The sequence below is a fragment of the Strongylocentrotus purpuratus genome, unplaced genomic scaffold (genome assembly GCF_000002235.5).
Source record: "Strongylocentrotus purpuratus isolate Spur 01 unplaced genomic scaffold, Spur_5.0 spur5_scaffold_10, whole genome shotgun sequence".
Taxonomy (NCBI): Eukaryota; Metazoa; Echinodermata; class Echinoidea; order Camarodonta; family Strongylocentrotidae; genus Strongylocentrotus; species Strongylocentrotus purpuratus.
Window position 1 is genome coordinate 25,422,843 of NW_022145595.1, and position 20,073 is coordinate 25,442,915.

At 38.0% G+C, this 20,073-nt stretch overlaps 2 protein-coding genes across 2 annotated transcripts; both read right to left on the minus strand.

Moving 5' to 3' along the window:
• Positions 1-207: 207 nt before the first annotated feature.
• Positions 208-8,905, minus strand: LOC100891089 (steroid 17-alpha-hydroxylase/17,20 lyase). The gene is made up of 8 exons (XM_003725712.3): positions 8,853-8,905; positions 7,566-7,724; positions 4,364-4,569; positions 3,670-3,792; positions 2,251-2,490; positions 1,780-1,878; positions 1,166-1,320; positions 208-642 (listed from the first exon to the last, which is right to left on the minus strand). The coding sequence occupies exons 1-8, from the start codon at positions 8,903-8,905 to the stop codon at positions 541-543; spliced, it is 1,137 nt and encodes a 378-aa protein (XP_003725760.3). The 3' UTR covers positions 208-540.
• Positions 8,906-9,848: 943 nt separating this feature from the next.
• On the minus strand, positions 9,849-10,633 carry LOC100892510 (cytochrome P450 83A1-like). The gene is made up of 2 exons (XM_030980136.1): positions 10,424-10,633; positions 9,849-10,057 (listed from the first exon to the last, which is right to left on the minus strand). Exons 1-2 carry the CDS (start codon positions 10,584-10,586, stop codon positions 9,870-9,872), a joined length of 351 nt encoding a protein of 116 aa, XP_030835996.1. The 5' UTR covers positions 10,587-10,633; the 3' UTR covers positions 9,849-9,869.
• Between the last annotated feature and the right edge of the window lie 9,440 nt (positions 10,634-20,073).

The following is a 20,073-nucleotide window of genomic DNA, read 5'->3' on the forward strand; positions in this document are numbered from 1 at the left end:
ATGTGATCAACATACTAATGAATAAACATCGTGCAGTAATAAATCGAGTTAAAACCAGTTCTGAGGACATGGCGTAATACCAAATCCTCGAACTCTCAATGACTTCTAAAGCGGCCATTTTGGATTAAAAACACAATATGTATACCAGTGAATTATAAATGAATGCACTGTAACATTTGTCGCTACAAATCTCTGCATGCATGACTGAACATCAGACATTCTTTACAAGACTGCCAGATCTCACTTGCGCCAAGTTGCTAGGTGAGGAATAAAATAGTGTTTTGAACAAAGGCTGCCGGACAGACAAAAAAGCAACAACACACACACGCACACACACATTCAAATACACAAACCCGCACTCTTGAAAAACATTTACTCTTTGATGCTTATAATTTCAGGTGCTTTAGGTGATGAAGAACAGACTAGAAGCTGGAATTAATTATTAAGTATAGCATAACAGTGCTATAGTTGTGTGTAAATTGCCATATGAAAAATTATCAGAAGAGCATGGGATGTCCAAACAATGATGCATCCCGATGTCTACTCTCGCTTGTTGATCATGATCTCGTAGGGTACCAGAAGCCTTCCTGCATTAACCTTGGTGATCATGTTGGTCAGACTCTCACTTTCCTTGCCAGGAACCTGCAGAGGCAACATGGAATTGGAACAGAAGATGGAGAATAATCAATGAACGACACAGCTAGAACGACAGCTTTGTAGTCAGTTACTACAGGTTATCTTTCTTCATAACGGTGGTTGCAATGATGACCTCGTGTTATTAGCCTTAAGCTCAACAAGTTAGCAAATACGTCTACTACTTCTACTATTTATTACCTACTACAAGGAGATATTGGAAAACAGAATTTGGAGCAAAAAGAATGAATGTATTATAGTTTGAGGTTCCTTATGCCGTCCAGCTAACAAACTTACGCTTGCATGATATTTTTTTGGATATGGAATGAGTGATCGAAATACAAATACTGAAAAGTTTCAAACAAAGTAATGATCTTTTTGCATTTAAAGAGAAATGTGCCCTTTTTCTGCTGTCTATGTCTTTTTGGGAAAATTCACAATGCATGCTGACCAAAATTGGGAATATTGCTAATTAATCTAAGTTTCAAAAGCAAACATAAAAGTGGTCAAGAGTCGGAGGTTATAAGGTCACCTTGCTGAAGGTGTAGTTCTGCATGAACCAGGTGAAGATAAGGAAGAGAATAGCCTTGCCAACGGCTTCACCCAGACAGCCACGACGGCCAGCTCCAAATGGAAGGAAGCTGGGAGGATGATCACGCACTGTGCCATTTTCAGCAAGGAAATGCTCTGGAGAAAAAAGATAAAAAAGAATGAATGATTTCTGGAATTGCATTTCTACCATTTTAAAATAACAAACTAACTGCTTACAGCACTCTCTAATGAATAATGAAAAAGAAACCTGATTGAGAGGGAAGGGGGGGGGCAGAGTATAGCTGCTGTTAAAGTACATTAAAGGTCATGGTATGGAAGTGAATTGATACACGTGTACATATCGTGGTTGTAGAAGAGAATGGGGAATGTCCCTGGCCGATGCTAAGGCAAAATGTCTTGGCAGTTCAAGAAGCCTTTCCATTCTGGAGTGTCAAAGTGTGGTGTGTGGTGGTAGGGAAGGGAGAGAAGGGGAGTTTTTAGGACCTACCTGGGCAGAAGTTCTCTGGATTTTCCACTCTCGAGGATCAATTAGTGTCAAAGTGTGGTGTGTGGTGGTAGCTAGGAAGGGAGAGAAGGGGAGTTTTTAGGACCTACCTGGGCAGAAGTTCTCTGGATCTTTCCACTCTCGAGGATCAAAGTGCATGGAGTAAACATTCATTATGACCGTTGTACCTTTAGGGATGACATGACCCCCTGTGATCAAGAGAAAGATTAAGAAAAATTCATGAATCAAGTGATTGATTGGTAAATTGACTACTACTACTACTACTACTACTACTACTACTACCCCTACTCCTACTCCCACTCACACTCCCACTCCGACTCCGACTCTGACTCCCACTCCCACTCCGACTCCCACTCCCACTCACACTCCCACTCCCACTCACACTCACACTCCCACTCCCCCTCCCACTCCCACTCCTACTCCTACTCCGACTCCGACTCCCATTCCCACTCCCATTCCCACTGATTGTCTAGTCTGTTCAGTTAGTTGTTTGACTTCACTTGTATTTGAAAAAACGAACAGTCCTTTAAGAAAAAATGAAATACCGGTACAGTACTCACTCAAGGTAGTATCACACGTAGTAGCATGTGGGAGAAGGACAGGTGCTATGGAAGCATAACGCAACACCTCATATAGCGTGGCTTCGGCGTACGGCACGCTCCTGCGATCTTCGATGACGGGGATGCGGTCACGTCCGATCACATCGTCAATTTCCTTCCTGACCCGATCTGCGATCTCAGGGTGTTCGGTCATTAACGCCAACGCCCAGTAGATAGTTTCTGTTGAGGTTTGGATACTAGCTGAAGGGAAAAGTCCAAATCGGAAACCAGCCCTTTAAGAAAAGATACTACGACTGCTGCTGCTACTACTTCTACTACTAGTAATAATAGCAATATGATTTTAAATACACACGGTAGCCTCACCAGAATTTAAACTTTTCTTCCTGAGGTCCCTGTAATTCTTGTCAATGTTTTAAAAAACAAGAGTAGATAATCTGTGATCCATTGAGAGAGTAACCCATTGCCTACAGCATGGACCTATTACGGATGGACATTCATCGTTTTCTTAACGAATTCATTGTGATTGTCTCCGTCAATCAGGCGCGGATCCAGGATTTCTTAGGGGAGGGGGCCCAACTTTTTTTTTTTTGCTCCCGAAAATTTGAAAATCGCGCCGACCGAAAAGTCGCTCAGTGGGGGGGGGGGGGGGGGGGGGGAGGGTACAGAGCACAATTTTTTTTTTTTTTTTTTTTTTTTTTTTTTTTTTTTGCTCCCGAAAATTTGAAAAACGCGCCGGCCTAAAATTCGCTCAGTGGGGGGGGGGGGGGGGGGGGGGGGGGGGGGGGGGGGGGGGGGGGGGGGGGGGGGGTTAGTGAGCACATTTTTTTTTTTTTTGATCCTCAAAAAAATTTCAATTTGCACCCCCCCCCTTGAGCGCCAGGGGGGGGCCCAACCCCCAAAAAAGGTAAAAAATCACGTGATTTTACATGATTTTTTTCTCAAGGGGGGGGGGCCCGGGCCCCCCGGGCCCCCCCCCCCTGGATCCGCCACTGCCGTCAATGTCGTCTCAATAACATTCCGTACATGTTTCTTCCCTTTGGTCTCATCATGGTCGCCGGCAAAAAGCCGGTAGAGAATCAAGATAGTGATTTTACACATGTTAATCTACATGCGCAGAAGATAATTACTCGCCTAAATCATGGAAAATAGATGTGCAGTTCTGGCTTGTAATCGGAAATTGTTGTTCCGTGTACCAAGTGGTACAAGAGTTAAAGAGTACATCAACTAAAACGACAACAACATCCATTACAAAACTTAGCGATTTAATGACCCACAATTCAATGGGATATCCACTCACTTGGTTAATGGTTAAAAAAAAAGGAGAAAAAGAATCACCGAAGGTTCTGAATTGAGAGGAAAGCGTAATACATAAAGACTATCATGCATGGCAATCATTGAGCACACTTTGATCACACTTACCACCGAACATATCGATAATAGTCCAGAGGAGATGTTCATCACTTAGTTTCTCCATGTTGTTATCCTCTGCCATGGCTTTCTCTTGTGCATTCAGAAACATATGAAAGATATCGGTCATTTCACCTGCAATATAAAATAAATTGGAAGTTATTATTTATTGTCCAATGGAGCAGGATTTCTCGTATGGGAGCAAGGGGACACACCATTCTTTGCATCTAAGTCAAGTAAGTGTTTGTCCATTCAGAAATTTGTTTTTCATTGGAAGAAATTTACAGAGATCAATTTACAAAAAAAGAAATAATCATAATCATAGACATTTACAGTAATGATAAACTAATTCATTACAGCTTAATTAAGTTGGATAATTAGGTACTTGAAATACGTTTTTGTACGATGAAGATGCCGACAGAGCAAGAGAGTTGAAGAGGACCAAAACGGGCCACAAAGTATTGGACTCACACTTCGCTGTCAACAGCTAGACTAAACATGAGAAAATATTTCTGCCTAAATCTCTTATGATGTATAAATTTAATAAAAATGTAGCCCTTCGGTATCTTCAAATATGTGACCTGATGTTTATTATGGAAAGAAATTCTTTAAAATGACTGATGAAATCACTGAGGTATCGGAGGGGCAATGCATTATGGGAATGTATATTGCTATATGTGGTAGCGAGAATTGAGATGAGGATTACCTTGTATATGCGTATCTTTATGATCTCCTATCTGCTCCATGAAGAACTCCTTATTTTTAATAGTTTCACGGATGATATCACGCTTTTTGTAAGGTACATACCGCAGAATGGAGAATACATCCTCAGGGAGTCCTAGGCCTATGTTTTGGCCCAACTCGTCAATCAGCTTCATAGACTGCAGGACTTTAGGGTCATGCATGTCAAACCTAATAGACAATTTAAGAAGAGAAAAGAAACCAAATGTAAGTGGTACGCTCAAAAAATGAAGACAGGACTAGGTTTCCGCTTGGTTGCCCTCATTGGGGGGAGAGCGACTGGACAATGGGCAGAGGGAAGATAAACTAGATGGAACTTCGAACTGTCGAAAATGATTCCTCCACCATAGAGCGATTTTACAAACCAAAACGAGCAATTTTTAAAAATTCAAGTTTGATTGTAATCAATTAACAGGTTCTCAGAATATCGTGATTACAAGCTTTTTTTCATATACATGTACGACCCTTTGATCTTTGACCTCATGACCCTAAAATCTAATCAGTCCACTGGCTCTGCAAGATACATACATGTCCTGAGTTTGATAATAGTCCATCTGTCGGTTCTAATGATAATGTGATCACATGCTATTTTCGCATACATAATGAGCCCCATGACCTTTGACTTTCAACCTCATGACCCCAAATCTAATCAGTTCATTGACTCTGTAAGATACACACATGTCTTGATTTTGATGGCAATTAATCCATCCATCGGTTCTAATGATAATGTGATCACGAGCTATTTTTGCATACATAATGAGCCCTATGACCCTTTGATCTTTAACCTCGTGACCCGAAATCTAATCAGCTCATTTCTTCTGCAAAATACATACATGGCCCAGGTTTGGCGGAATTCCATTTATCGGTTCTTGAGATAACGCGATCACAAGCTATTTTTGCATACATAATGAGCCCTGTGACCTTTGACCTTGTGACGCCAAAATCTAATAATTTCATTAATAATAATAATAATAATATTTAATTTGTATATAGCGCTTAATACAAATGTCTCTGGCTCTGCAATATACATACATGACACAAGTTTGGTGGGAATCCATTTATCGGTTCTTGAGATAATGCGATCACAAGAACGGGACGACTTACGGACAATCAGACGGACAACCCAAAAACATAACGCCTCCAGCTACTTTGAAGCGGAGGCATAAGAATAACAAGTCAACGCAAAGCGTAGCATCCCACAAATGGCTTATATACGTCAGAACAAGTTACCTCCATTAGACTATACTATTACATATAGGCAAGGAAGTTAACCACATTTTCGCATAGTATAATTAGGTATTTTTAAAGCATATTTAATGAGCTATGACCTTTCACCTTTGACCTTTCACCTACATACTCCTTTGGCAAGACATTGATCTACATTTTCCACACTCAACCCAGGTGAACTAGTAAATGGGTAGCTGGTAGGATTATTCCTTGAAATGGACTGTGCGCTGATAAGGCTGCCGGAGCTAAAGCTAGAGTAATAAAGTCCAAAGCTCTTTGGAAGCGCATAGAGATGTTATTTCATAATCCAAAATAGAACTTACGCTGTGTTTTGATACCATGTACCTTCATATCAAATTTCATTAAAATCCGTCAAACATTATTAATTAATTAGTTATCGAACGGAAACCAGATTTGTATTTTTTCGCATATTTAATGAGCTATTACCTTTGACCTACATTCTCTGAAATCGAACTTAGGCTGTATTTTGATACCATGTACTTTCATATGAAATTTCATTAAAATTCGTCAAATATTCATAAAGTTATCGATAGGAAACCAGATTTGCAATATTTAATGAGCTTTGACCTTTGACTAACAAAATGTGTTTTGATACCATGTACCTTCATATCAAATTTCATTAAAATCCGTCAAACATTACTAAAGTTATCGAATGGCGGCCGGAAACCAGATTCGCAATATTTAATGGCCTTTGACCTTTGACCTACAAAATCCAAAATAGAACTTACGCTGTGTTTTGATACCATGTACCTTCATATCAAATTTCATTACAATCCGTCAAACATTAATTAATTAGTTATCGAACGGAAACCAGATTTGTATTTTTTCGCATATTTAATGAGCTATTACCTTTGACCTACATTCTCTGAAATCGAACTTAGGCTGTATTTTGATACCATGTACTTTCATATGAAATTTCATTAAAATTCGTCAAATATTCATAAAGTTATCGATAGGAAACCAGATTCGCAATATTTAATGAGCTTTGACCTTTGACTAACAAAATGTGTTTTGATACCATGTACCTTCATATCAAATTTCATTAAAATCCGTCAAACATTACTAAAGTTATCGAATGGCGGCCGGAAACCAGATTCGCAATATTTAATGACCTTTGACCTTTGACCTACAAAATCCAAAATAGAACTTACGCTGTGTTTTGATACCATGTACCTTCATATCAAATTTCATTACAATCCGTCAAACATTAATTAATTAGTTATCGAACGGAAACCAGATTTGTATTTTTTCGCATATTTAATGAGCTATTACCTTTGACCTACATTCTCTGAAATCGAACTTAGGCTGTATTTTGATACCATGTACTTTCATATGAAATTTCATTAAAATTCGTCAAACATTACTAAAGTTATCGATAGGAAACATGATTTGTTACAGAAGGACGGACGGCAGCGTTACTCATCTCCGGCTTCGTCGGCGAGGGGATAATAACGTATCTGCGTAGACCCCCCCCCCCTCCAACACACACACACACACACACACACACGTGCACACGCACACACACACACACACACATCTTCTCCGGTGCTGAATTATGAGGAAAAAACTGCAGTGTCACATCATTAAATGAGCATCACATAAAGAATTTGCATCAAGTGCTAAATGAAATGTGTTCACAAACTATATGGTGGCCGACATATAATTAAGTGGCAGCCGCCAGATAATTAATGGCGGTTGCCAGATAATAAGCTGGTAGCCGCCAGTTAATTGTGGCCCTTATGGGCTTCCGTAATTATCAGCATAATAGCTACAATACAAATCAATGAATTAGTTACAGTAATTCAATTACTGCAACAAACCTACATTAAAAGAAAACTGGTTTGTGCTGCTCTCCCCTAAAATATGGATACTCTCAATTCATTTCAATTATTTAAAGACAATATATATTGATAGCAAACCTCTTTCCGAAGCACATCTCAGAGAAGGTGTTGTACAAGAGCAGCGAGATTAGGTCCTTAGGGTCCACTGGCTTGCCTGCTGTCTTGGCAACCTCAACTTCCAGCTTGGGAACGGTGGTTGAGAAGAGCTTCTGAAGAGCTTCCCCTGTAGCAAAGTGCCTGAAACAACAAGATAGAGTTGTGTTGGTCTATATAGTGGATGAGTCACAGGGTACAGGGTTCAAGTCCCCGCACATAAGTCACGTTTTTGACAAGATATCAATCTACAGAGGTACGTCAAAGGTTTGAATCCAAGTCAATGCACTGGTGTCCTTTGGTATTATATGGTACAATAGACATATTTTGGAGAAATTTGCACAGATTGTATACATGCATGTACCATGTCCATTCAACTATCAAATAAGCAAGGCAACCCATAAATACAATTGTAGAAGAATCACAAAAAAAGGGGAAAAAAAACACATTTTGGTTAAGAGCTTACGTACAAATAAAGAATAATATAGATTTTACTTAAAATCCAACACACAAAAAAGTGAGAGGGAGTACACGAAGTAAAAAATTCCCCACCCCTACCTCAATCATTATAACATTGGTCGACTCAAAGAAAAATAATGCATCTTCTTTCAATTGTAATGGACCCATAATGGGTTGGTGACGACGAGTTCAGAAACAAAATGAAAACGGAAGAAGCTCGGAAATACAGTTGAGGTCCACTTTATTATTTATAAACTCAGCCAAAGCTCCAGTAGTTCAAACAAAGATTATTTATTTAAGGACATTTTAAAATAACTTATTCTCTCAGACGCTGAGCGGCCCTATAGATTGAGCGAATTTAGCAGCACATCCATAAAATAGTAACGGAACGAAATAAACTAAGCTTCAAAATCCCGCACCAAATCCAATCAGGAGGACCTTAACGAAGACAACCAATTACAAGATAGGATAAATAAAATGACCCTTAGGTCATCCGACCTGTAGACATGTTCACTCTACCAATTAAGAGAGGAGTTATACATTTAATTAAATATAACCAATGACAAAGCACAATAGACTTTTGTCTAATGTATTTATCGGAAATGAACACCTGTAAATCTAATGCACGAATTCAAGCCCAGGGGTTGTTTACCCGTTCCAGGCATACTATCGGGAACATAATTAATGCTGTTCAATTTTTTAGATGTATACAAAGTCAAGCTAATAACCGTACAAATGATCAACTTAAACTATATAAAATTATGCCTTTGAAAATGTTTGTATAAATGTACGGAATGCTTATGACATACTGACCTCAAGGCCGAGTGAGCTAGTTTACGGAGGAGTTTCAAAGTTTCGTCGTACATTCCAAAACCAATGTCTTTGTACCCGTCAGTCAACAATGCAGCTGGATTTTTTTTAAAGAGAAGAACATTTTTATGATAACATTACAAATTTCTCGTACAGATGAAATACTCTTTGGCAAATTCGACCCTTATGACATACATGTTAGAAAAAAGAAGAACTTAATTGTGTTTTGTAGGTTTGCTGTACTACATTCTAAGTAACCCGCTTCAAATTTGACTTCTGAAAATATATATTCTAAATGTTGAAATACACTCTCAATAAATATGAAAATTCTAATTCTAAGTCACCCGCTTCAAATTTGACTTCTGAAAATATATATTCTAAATGTTGAAATACACTCTCAATAAATATGAACATTCTAATTCTAAGTCACCCGCTTCAAATTTGACTTCTGAAAATATATATTCTAAACGTTGAAATACACTCTCAATAAATATGAAAATGACGGGTGAACAGATTAGTCAATGCATTCATACAAGCGTGTAAGCACCCGCACAGGAAAGGGTGTGTGTAACAGAATCCAAGTCCGACTTGTGTTCCGTTTATGGGAGTTTTAAGTTCTCCTTTATTTTCTTCATACTCCTTTAATTTTAACCCACAGAATGCTGGCTAAAATGTGGATGATTTCTTTTTCTACATACTGCCTGTACATGTTTCTTTTTCTTCATTTTTTTCCATATTTTTCCAATAGAAGTTTTCAAAATATTTCTCCTGTAATTATAAAGTTTGTAATTTGTCATTTTTACTATGTAAAATTCCAACATATATTTTTGTATTTTATTTCCATATTTTCCCATTGCCATTTTGACTGCATAAAGTTTTCTTCATTCAATAGTAAGTTGAGTGTGTAAAGTGCTTTAATAGAAACAATATGTTAATAAAGTACTATATAAATAAATGTGAATTCATTATCATTATGATTTGACTGTTCCTCTCCATTAATATGGTAGACAACTGCAGAGTCTACATGTACACACCTGACGGGGATCTTGGACGACCTGCAAATTGGACACTTTGCTTGAGAAGAGCTTTCTTGATGATCTCTTGATGATTTAAGACGACCATCCAGTGTTCACCAAGCTTAAAACCAAAGATATCACCGTACTGTTTGATCCAGCCAGTAAAAATCTTCTCCAGGCTTTCGTCCAATGCTGAAATATTCAAATTTATTCATTTCAAATGAATTCATTGTTAAAAACTATGCATTCAAACCTGACTCAAAGTGTCATCCATAGGAACCATATGTGTGAAGTGATCAATAACCATTTACATAGAATGTCCCTACAAAGAGTTCACCTTCAAAACAAATTTATTCAACATCTAAAGTTAAATATTTGTGGTACTTCTTTAAAAGTGAGATTTCATTGTATTTCTTTTTTTTCTTGCAAGTGCTCTTTTTAATGTTCCAGGGTACTCTGACTTAGTTTTGAGCCCAGGACCTCCTGGTAACGCCACCATTTCTCTACCACTGAGCCTTATATTATACATAATTTACTTGAAGGGTTGAATAAACTTACAGAAGAGGCTTCCAACAATAGGAAGTCCTTTCGGTCCAGGAGGGAAGTTCCTAGGTCTGACCATTGTCCAAAGGGCCAGGGAGATAGCCACTACACCTAGTGTGACTGTGATGGTCAAACCGTTGACCTGTGCCAGGCTCGAATCTCCTAGCAGGTCAATCATGATGATGAAATCAGTCCCTCAAAGGTCCCTACCAAAACAAGAAAAACAGATATCGGATGAAAATAGTCCTGCTTAATGGGCAGATCGATATTTCAAAGGATGCTGCGACATATGCTCAGACACCAATTGCTCCAGGCTTTTTTTTGCTAAAGAAATAAGGTTAGAGTTATGGTTGAAATTGTGTTTGTGGTAGATTTAGGCTTAGAGTTAGGGTTACAGTAAGGGGCAGACGCGTACGCAGGGGGGGGGGGGGTTGGGGTTAACCCCCCCCCCTTTGGTATTTGTTATGTGTGTATTTTGGAGGAAAGGTTGAAGATAACAATTTGGTTCAGGATATCGATGCAGAACAATGCCACCATAGAATGTGTCGGACAATCTCCCTGAAAATGAAAATTTCTCTTGGTGCCAAGGATTTGTGAAGTTCTTAGGTTGGCCTAAATATATTGTAATGAAATTTATTTCAACTGTTTAATACAGACTGCTCTCGTTCTCGAACTCTTAAAGGTAATACAAAGTTTTGGTATTTATAGGGTCATTAATTTGGTTCAAATGAACATATTGGAAGCATATGGCACTGTTTTTTTAAAACTATGACCAAATAGCTTAATGACCCTTTGACAGCCTGAAACTTTACAAAGATAAAGAATTAGAAATCAGTTACAACTTTTTCTTGTAGCATGGACCTAGGCTAACCTCCCATAGCTTAACAAAAAATGTCAGCGTTGCTTTATGTGCATGAGGTATCCCTGAACAGCCAATTGTTTACGGAATTTTGTAACAAAATTGACATACCTTTTTGGTTGGAGCCAAAAAAAATATATACCCACAAGCAATATGTTTTTTTTCTATTGATGATTAATGAGCATGGGTGGATCTTAAAGAAAGTTAACAGTAATCTGAATTAACTCCTGTATTTTGATGGAACAGTGCAATTGAAAATGGTGTTTCGGACGTTACATTTTCCGTAAACAATTAATGTATGCCCTCATTTAACCCACTAGAACAATCATTTAATGAGATTGTTTATAGTTTTGAATAAGCTTATTAGTTACTCCAAGTCATTAAATTAAAAGAAAAAACTATATGAATATGTATTGATTTATTCTACTTTGCATGGAATGTATGTGGAATGCTACATAGAATGCTGTAATGCTTTTACACATTAAAACCTGGTCAGTTAGCCAGTAGTTATCAATCCTACAACATGTCTGCTGGGCTGCCTCTGTGTTAAGAGTGCTAGGAATTATCTGTTAGAACCGCAACCCTACACTAGTGTGAAATATAAATGGGCTGTCCGTTTTTTTTCGTTTTTTTCCTCTAACGAAATGTCAAAGTTGGGGGTGCGGCGCTGCGGCCTTATCGCCGGCAAATACGGTACATGGTTTAACCTACACTGTATATTGTTTGTCACCTGTGATATAGGCACAGCAAGAGTTAAGATCTATCAACCAACCAACCGACCAACCAATCAATCCATCCATTTATCAATCGGTCATCAATTAAATAAATTAATAAATACTTATTTAAGAGCTTTACAAAATGTTATCGTTTGAAACAGCCCCCTAATACAAATAGTGGTAAAGGATGATTGTTACTACAGTAGTATTATAACCTAAAACATACACAATTTTAAAATACATCTAAAATGTCTCATTCTCGAGATGTACATAAATTAGGATTCACTTATTTCTTATTACCGTACTTCCATGACTGGGGGTACTTTTTTTATAGCTTTATTTTTTTTAAAGATTTGTCAATGTTTTGCTTACATACATGTATGTGTTAGTGATATTATTGACTGACACAGTCACACACTATATAGGCAAAGAACATTAGCAAGCTGATTAAACATCTATATTGTAGAGTTTGTAGAAATTGATGATCTCATTGAAATGTTAACATCGTGTAACATCCGAAACAAACCATAGTATACATTTCACACTGTTGTTCATAACATGCAATAAAGAGTATGTTTCTAAGTGAATTTTCTAAGGAGTTTTGATGACTACAATTGCTATTAGCTTCATATTTCACTCTGTTAGATCACATAAGCATTTTTAACTACCGGTACACGTTCTTAAAATGAATAATATACCTTACATAAATTGAGTGGTCGATGAAGACAAACTTGGTATACATGTAAGTATTTTTCTGCAAACAATTAATGTAACTGAGGTCAATAATACCTAAAGAAAAGCAAATAACTTGAATAAAGTTATAATGTTAACAGTGTGTAACGTCCGAAACATCAGTGGTGTGTCATATGAAAATTATTAGGCAATGCACTGGTTCCCAATTTTTTTGCATGTATTTACCTTATATCATCAGTTGTTATAATAAAAAAGGTTTGACCTAAGAAAAAAAGCATTTTACCTATTGAAATAAAAACTTGTTATTGTCAAAACCCTAATTTAGAGCTATTTTTCACTTTCAAGGGATACAAAATCTGTATTTTTCAAGATAGAAACTCAACAATTTGCATAAATAATCTCTGAAACATATTCTTAAAGACCCAACATATTTAAAGGTGTAGTTAATAGCAAATGAGTTTTATAACACAGTTATTAGATATGCTATAGTTCACAATAAAATTGTAAAAACTCAAAGTATTCATATCTGGTGAATAAATAAGGAGATAGATTAAGGTCCAGAATTTGCATTTCTCAAAAATATGATTAGTCCTGATCCTAAAAATACAAGTTTGAAGTGAGTAAACATAATTTCATTTTGGACCCATTTGTGGCACATTTGGTATAAGTTAAACAAAAAACAGTGCCATATGCGATCCTACAATTTTTAGTGATCGTTGTCGCGGTTAATATCGAGTATAAAGTTATGAAATTGTAAATAATAAACTCTTTATGTTGTATAGCTCCCTCTCAAGGTCAAGATATTAATTAACCTATAAAACAATGTTTCTTGACTAAAATTGACCGAATAGTTATTCCCGTTTGGAAATTATATATCACAACTACATATTCTGAGATTTTCATGGTCGCAGCTCAGTAGTACCATTTTACGGCCGTAGGCGCCATTTGAAATGTATCAAAATTTACCGGGAGCACCGGTACAATTTTTATATTCAATTTAACTCGAAAGCAGAAGTGTTTTAGAGGCTAATTTGTTTAGTGCTTATAATGCATCCACAGGAGCAATCAAGTATATCAAAATTGTAAAGAATCACTATCCAGCTAATTTTCAAATTTCCCAAAACGTTGTATTACCTTTAATTGTCTCTTCTTAGTTCTCGCTCAGTATCTCTCTCACTCATGCGTGTATGCAAAACAAATGCGACAGAAGAAATGGAGTAGGTCGAACGTGACTGACTTTCAGTCTATTCGTCGTTTATTACTTTCAATAATGACAACTCGGTAGAAATCGTGCTCTCTAAACTGGCGCTAAATATAGTCATGTACAGTGAATTATCATAACGCCTGCAGATTTGAAAAGCGGCAGAAAGGAGTCCCGAGGAGAAGTCTCAAGAAGAAGTCTGTCTCTCGATTTTAGATATCCCTGGCTTTATATAGGGAGCTATATTTATACTGTTTTCTAGCCGGACAACCATCCAGCAAGGATACGACCCGACCTCGAGCTAAAGGGCAGAGTCTGTCCTCAAACTGAGTACAAAGTCTGGCCTCCACTCGGGGTCAGTCACTAATCATCAATAAATATAACACAAGGTTTAAATATGCCCTTTGAACAAATATATATTTGCCTTTGACTAGTTCACGACAAACCATTCACTTATAAAACATTTAAATTACTATACCACGTAATTGCTATTGGTGATTTGTATACGATACATACGGAGGACTTATACAGAATTATAAAGTCAAATTAAAAAATATATATATATAAAAAAAATACAAAAGTATTTGCATATACAGCAAACATTGATGGAGCACAGAGTGCAAAATGCTTGAATATTTTAAAACAACCGTGATCAGGATATATCACATGTGTTTATTGAAAGTACCTGTATCTTTTCAGATCACTGAAATAAGGAGGAGTAAGATATTTATAACTTTGGATATTCATTAGTTCATTTACCAGCTGCTGTTTTCACCTTGTACATACAACATGCAGATGGTTTTTAGTGGTGTATCAAACTCTGTTTAATGTATTTATTTAATGAATTCCCTTTTATAACAATGGTTATTGTTGAGTTGTTCAGTTTTAGTGCATCAGTAGATCTGCATAATATTAACGCTTTACTTGAAAACCTGTATAAATAAATACAATATCATACATATAACAGATGAGTTAACAGGGACATTGGTTTCAGATCAAATGCATGTGTCGTAAAAATGATGATTATAGAAAGCATGTTAAATTATTTGTTGGAGAATGTAAATGTATGTAACATGTAACACTCCATCCCATCACATGAAGCTTTCCTTCTTTCACATTTCTTCTACTTTTACCTATTAAGGCTGACCCCCCCCCCCCCCGTCACTCCTCAACAACTGGACCCTTCATACGCCACCACTTACAAGTACAAAATATGGATGCTTATATGGATATAAAAAGAAAGACTTGCTTAAATCAATAGTGTATTTAATTGGGTACTTACATTAACAAAGTGACATCTCTTAAATTATGAGTTTGCCTATAATTTATTATAGATCAACAATCATCAATAAATATAACACAAGGTTTCGATATGCCCTTTGAACAAAGAAAACTCCAAGCGCCATTCAACTATTGTATACCAGCCATTATTTTTATATATTTGCCTTTAAATGGTTCACGACAAACCAATCACTTATAAAACATTTAAATTACTATACCACGTAATTGCTTTTGGTGATTTGTATACGATACATACGGAGGACTTATTATATATATAAAAAATATATATATAAGTATTTGCATATACAGCAAACATTGATGGAGCACAGAGCACAAAATGCTTGAATATTTTAAAACAACCTTGACCAGAATATATCACATGTGTTTATTGAAAGTACCTGTATCTTTTCAGATCACTGAAATAAGGAGGAGTAAGATATTTATAACTTTGGATATTCATCCTGGGGAAAGTTAGGGATTAACTAACTTGGTGGTAGATTAATGGTTTCCCTTCCCCACAGATGGATTCCACCGGCGGCAGGGAGCCGCTACCCCCGGGCAAGCGCGTAGCCAGGATTTCATTTCAGAGGGGGCGGTAGTGAGCACGCGAAGCGTGCGAATCACTTTAAGGGCGCGCGAAGCGCGCTCCCTAGGGGGGTGGGTGCAGGGAGGGGGGAGTTTCCCCCCTCCCGCGCGAAGCGCGGAAGCTTTGAAAGAAGACGATTCGTTCTACCTTCTCGACTCATAATCCTCGTCTGAATTCAGTCCTTCCCTCCTCTCACGCGAAGCTTTGACGTTTCATTAAATAATTAGAGAAAAGAGACGATTCGTTGTACCTTTCCCGACTCTTAATCCTTATCTGTATTCAGTCCCCCTCCCGCGCGAAGCGCGGAAGCTTTGAAAGAAGACGATTCGTTCTACCTTCTCGACTCATAATCCTCGTCTGAATTCAGTCCCTCCCCCCTCTCACGCGAAGCTTTGACGTTTCATTAAATAATTAGAGAAAGAAGACGATTCGTTGTACCTTACCCGACTCTTAATCCCTGTCTGGATTCTGTCCCCCCCCCCCTCTCGGCCGAAGCTTTGACGTTTCATTAAATTATTAGAGAAAGAAAGCGATTCGTTGTACCTTTCCCGACTCTTAATCCTTAATTTGAACTCAGTCCCCCCCCCCCCTTCCCGCGCGAAGCGCGGTAGCTTTGACGATTCGTTGTTCCGTTCTCGACTCTTTTTCCCTCTTTCTTCCTACGTCCTCTTTCTTTTTTTTCTTCTCTTTCTCTCTCTTTTTTTTTTGGCCGGCGTTTTGGGGGGGGGGCGACCGCCCCCACCGCCCCCCCCCCCCTGGCTACGCGCCTGCCCCCGGGAACGGACTTAACGTTTCAGGGGGCTATAGAACAGCTGGTAGAGGAGGTGGTGCACTGAAAAAGTTGGGCAATATTTTCCAACACATTGCCAAACGTTGTGCAAAAGTCAACCCAACCATCTATTGGGCAAATCGTTTCGTATTTTGCTCAACAGCTGGTCAAGATTTTCTCAACAAGTGGGCTACCGTAGTCAGGCAGTTGAAGGGTCATATCTTTGCCTAATTGTTGGTCAAAATACGAAAAATTATGCACGTGTGAAGTAGGGTACTTACGTTTACCAATACCATTGGGCAAAAAATTGCCCAATAGATGGTTGGGTTGACTATTGGCACAACGTTGGGCAAATTGTTGGGAAAATATTGCCCAATCTTTTCACAGTGTGAGGAACCGCAGGCTGCCCTATCCGGGGGTCCTCACCCAGATGGCTCCAGGTAAGATGCCCTGGCCGGAGGTGACATTTTGTACCAGATGGCTCTGGAACAAGAGGACAACGATTACCGACAAAACTAGCAACCAATTACCGACAAAATTAAATGTCCCAATATCTACAAATTTTACCCTTTAAACCCGGGGCCGAAAGCTAAATTGTTTTTCCTATGGACTATCTATAGTAATTGCGTATGCGCAAATGATCATTTTCCTCGACGACATAAATATACGAATTATTTCGTCAACTTAGTCAACATCAAAGCCAGGGGCGTAGACAACGGGGGGGGGGGATGAGGGGGATGCATCCCCCACCTCACAGGGTGGGGGGGGGGGGATGGCATGTACAATCATCCCCCCAGGTTTTGGGGAATGATATTTGCTTACTTAATAAGTCATAATGATGATAATAATAGTAATAATAATAATGATAACAATTATAATATTAATAATAATAATAATTATGATGATGATAATAATAATCCTCATCATTATTGTGTTTATTGTTATTAGCCGCATTCACACTGTGAAAGCCAATTCAGACGGTAAAAAAAGGAAATTTTGTGGTTATCTTGTGGTTTGGAAACCACAAGATAACCACAAGATTAAACAGGCGCGGATCTACGGGGGGGGGGGGTTAGGGGGTTTAAACCCCCCCCCCCCCCTGGGCGGCCCCAAAAACAACAAAACAAAACAAAAGAAAAAAAAAGAAAAAAAAAAAAGAAAAAAGAACGCACGCTGGAGAGAAACCCTTTCAAGTGCAAATATTGTGAGAAGATATTCGACTCATCTGGTAACTTAACCAAACACATGATAACTCTGGATATAACTGTGTATTTAACTGCTACTTGATTTAAAAATACGTTATCATGCACTGCTTTTTATGGTCTCCATTGTGTTAATAGATGCCAGGAAAACATCACTTACGGGGTTCAAATAAACACCCCCCCAAAAATCGGCTCGCCGCTTTGCGGCTCGTGGACGATGCTCTGCATCGTCATTATTTTGGTCAACCCCCCCCCCCCTTAGCAAAAAGCTAGATCCGCCCCTGAGTCTTCCCCCCCCCCCCAGGTGTACGAACCTGTCTACGCCACTGATCAAAGCTATATATTTTAATGCAGGTGCGAAGCTAGGATCTTATTTTAGGGAGGGGCGGCGCGAAGCGCGCTCATTAGGGGGGTGTCGGTGTTAGGCCTCCCGCACGAAGCGTGGAAGCTTAGACGTTTCCTTAAATTATTAGGAAAAGAAGACGATTTATTGTACCGACCTCGACTGTAAATCCTTGTCCGAATGAAGTCCCCCCCCCCCTCCCGCGCGAAAGCTTTGACGTTGAATTAAATTATTATAAAATGTAGACGATTTGCTGTACCGTTCTCGACTGTTAATCCTTGTCTGAATTCAGTTTCTCCCCCTCCCGCACAGCGCGGAAGCTTTGACGTTTCATTAAATTATGAGAAAAGCAAGCAATTCGGTGTACTGTTCGCGACTCTTATCATCCTTATTTGAATTCAGTTCTCCCCCTCCCGCGCAAAGCGCGGAAGCTTTGGCGTTTAATTAAAGTATTAGAAAGTAGACGATTCGTTGAACCGTGCTCGACTCTTAATCCTTGTCTGAATTCAGTTTCTCCCCCTCCCGCGCGAAGCGCGGAAGCTTTGACGTATCATTAAATTATGAGAAAAAGCAGACGATTCGGTGTCGGCCTACTGTTCTCGACGCTTAATCCGTATCTGAATTCAGTTTCTCCCCCTCCCGCGTGAAGCGCGGAGGCTTTGACGTATCATTAAATTATGAAAAAAAAGCAGACGATTCGGTGTCGGCCTACTGTTCTCGACTCTTAATCCTTATCTGAATTCATCTTAATCCTTATCTGAATTCAGTTCTCCCAAGTTATGGCGATGATTATGTATGTATTGAGCAATTTACTTGAATTGAAAAAACTTAAACCAATAATACCTCCTCCCCCACAAAAAAAATCATCATAATTCACATAAAAATGTAATATCAACAGAAAATATACCATTTACAAGTGAATAATTCAGTCACATTTAACCCTATTTTAATTTGACCCCCCCCCCTAAGATCTCGGCCGTTTCACAGACGATCGCGGCGAAAATGTGCATGCATGTTAAGTGAAGTGTATAGAATACTATGGTAATATCAATTTTTTGAAAAATTCGTTCATTTGCATATTTATGGTAATCTATGCAAATAAGGTCATACAATTCACATTTTCACCCATGAATCATATATTATTCATATTTAAGCATTCTTTTTCACTACATATATATTCGTTTGACCATTTGGAATAATAATATGACAAAAAAGTTGTAAGAGCCAGGTTATTCCTTATATTATCTCTTGTTTGATAATTCCTTATGTATTTCATTGTTTTTTTAACATTGGAAACAAATAAAGTTCAATTCAATGTATTTCATTGTTTTTTTAACTTATGTATTTTATTGTTTTTGTTGTTTTATTTCATTTCTAACTACAACTCAACTATTTTAACCCCCCCCCCCCCAAAAAAAAAGTCATGAAAGGAAAACCTTAAGGTATATCTGTCGCGGTTCCGGAGCAGTCGCTAAATTACTACAAGGGGGTGGATCGGTTAACATAGGGTTAAATTTACCATAATACATGCATAAAACACAAAGGAATGATTACCGTGGTACAATAAAGGAATAAAGACATATTACTGCACTCGTATACATTTTACTTCAGAAAAGAACTTTTTAATCAATAATGATTCATACATGTACATATAAGAACATGTTGCATATACACGAGAAAGCCAACCGCTCACTTTACCCTGTTAACATTATTTCTAGGCACATATTTTGGTTTTTCAAAGGAATAAACACACATATAAAATATAGAAATATAAAATTTACACCATTCGTACATATCATTTCAATGGCAATCGGTTCACAGTTCTAATGCTTGATTATACTGGTCAGTACGACCAAAATCATTTTAAAATCATTAAAATGCATTATTTCTCAGGAACATTAAGACTAAAAATTGTTTACATGATAGAATGATGATAAAACTATATGTACCGTTCATATATAAAATTGAAGAATGTATTGTTATCAGAGGTTTTGAGCAAAAGTGCATGAAAAATA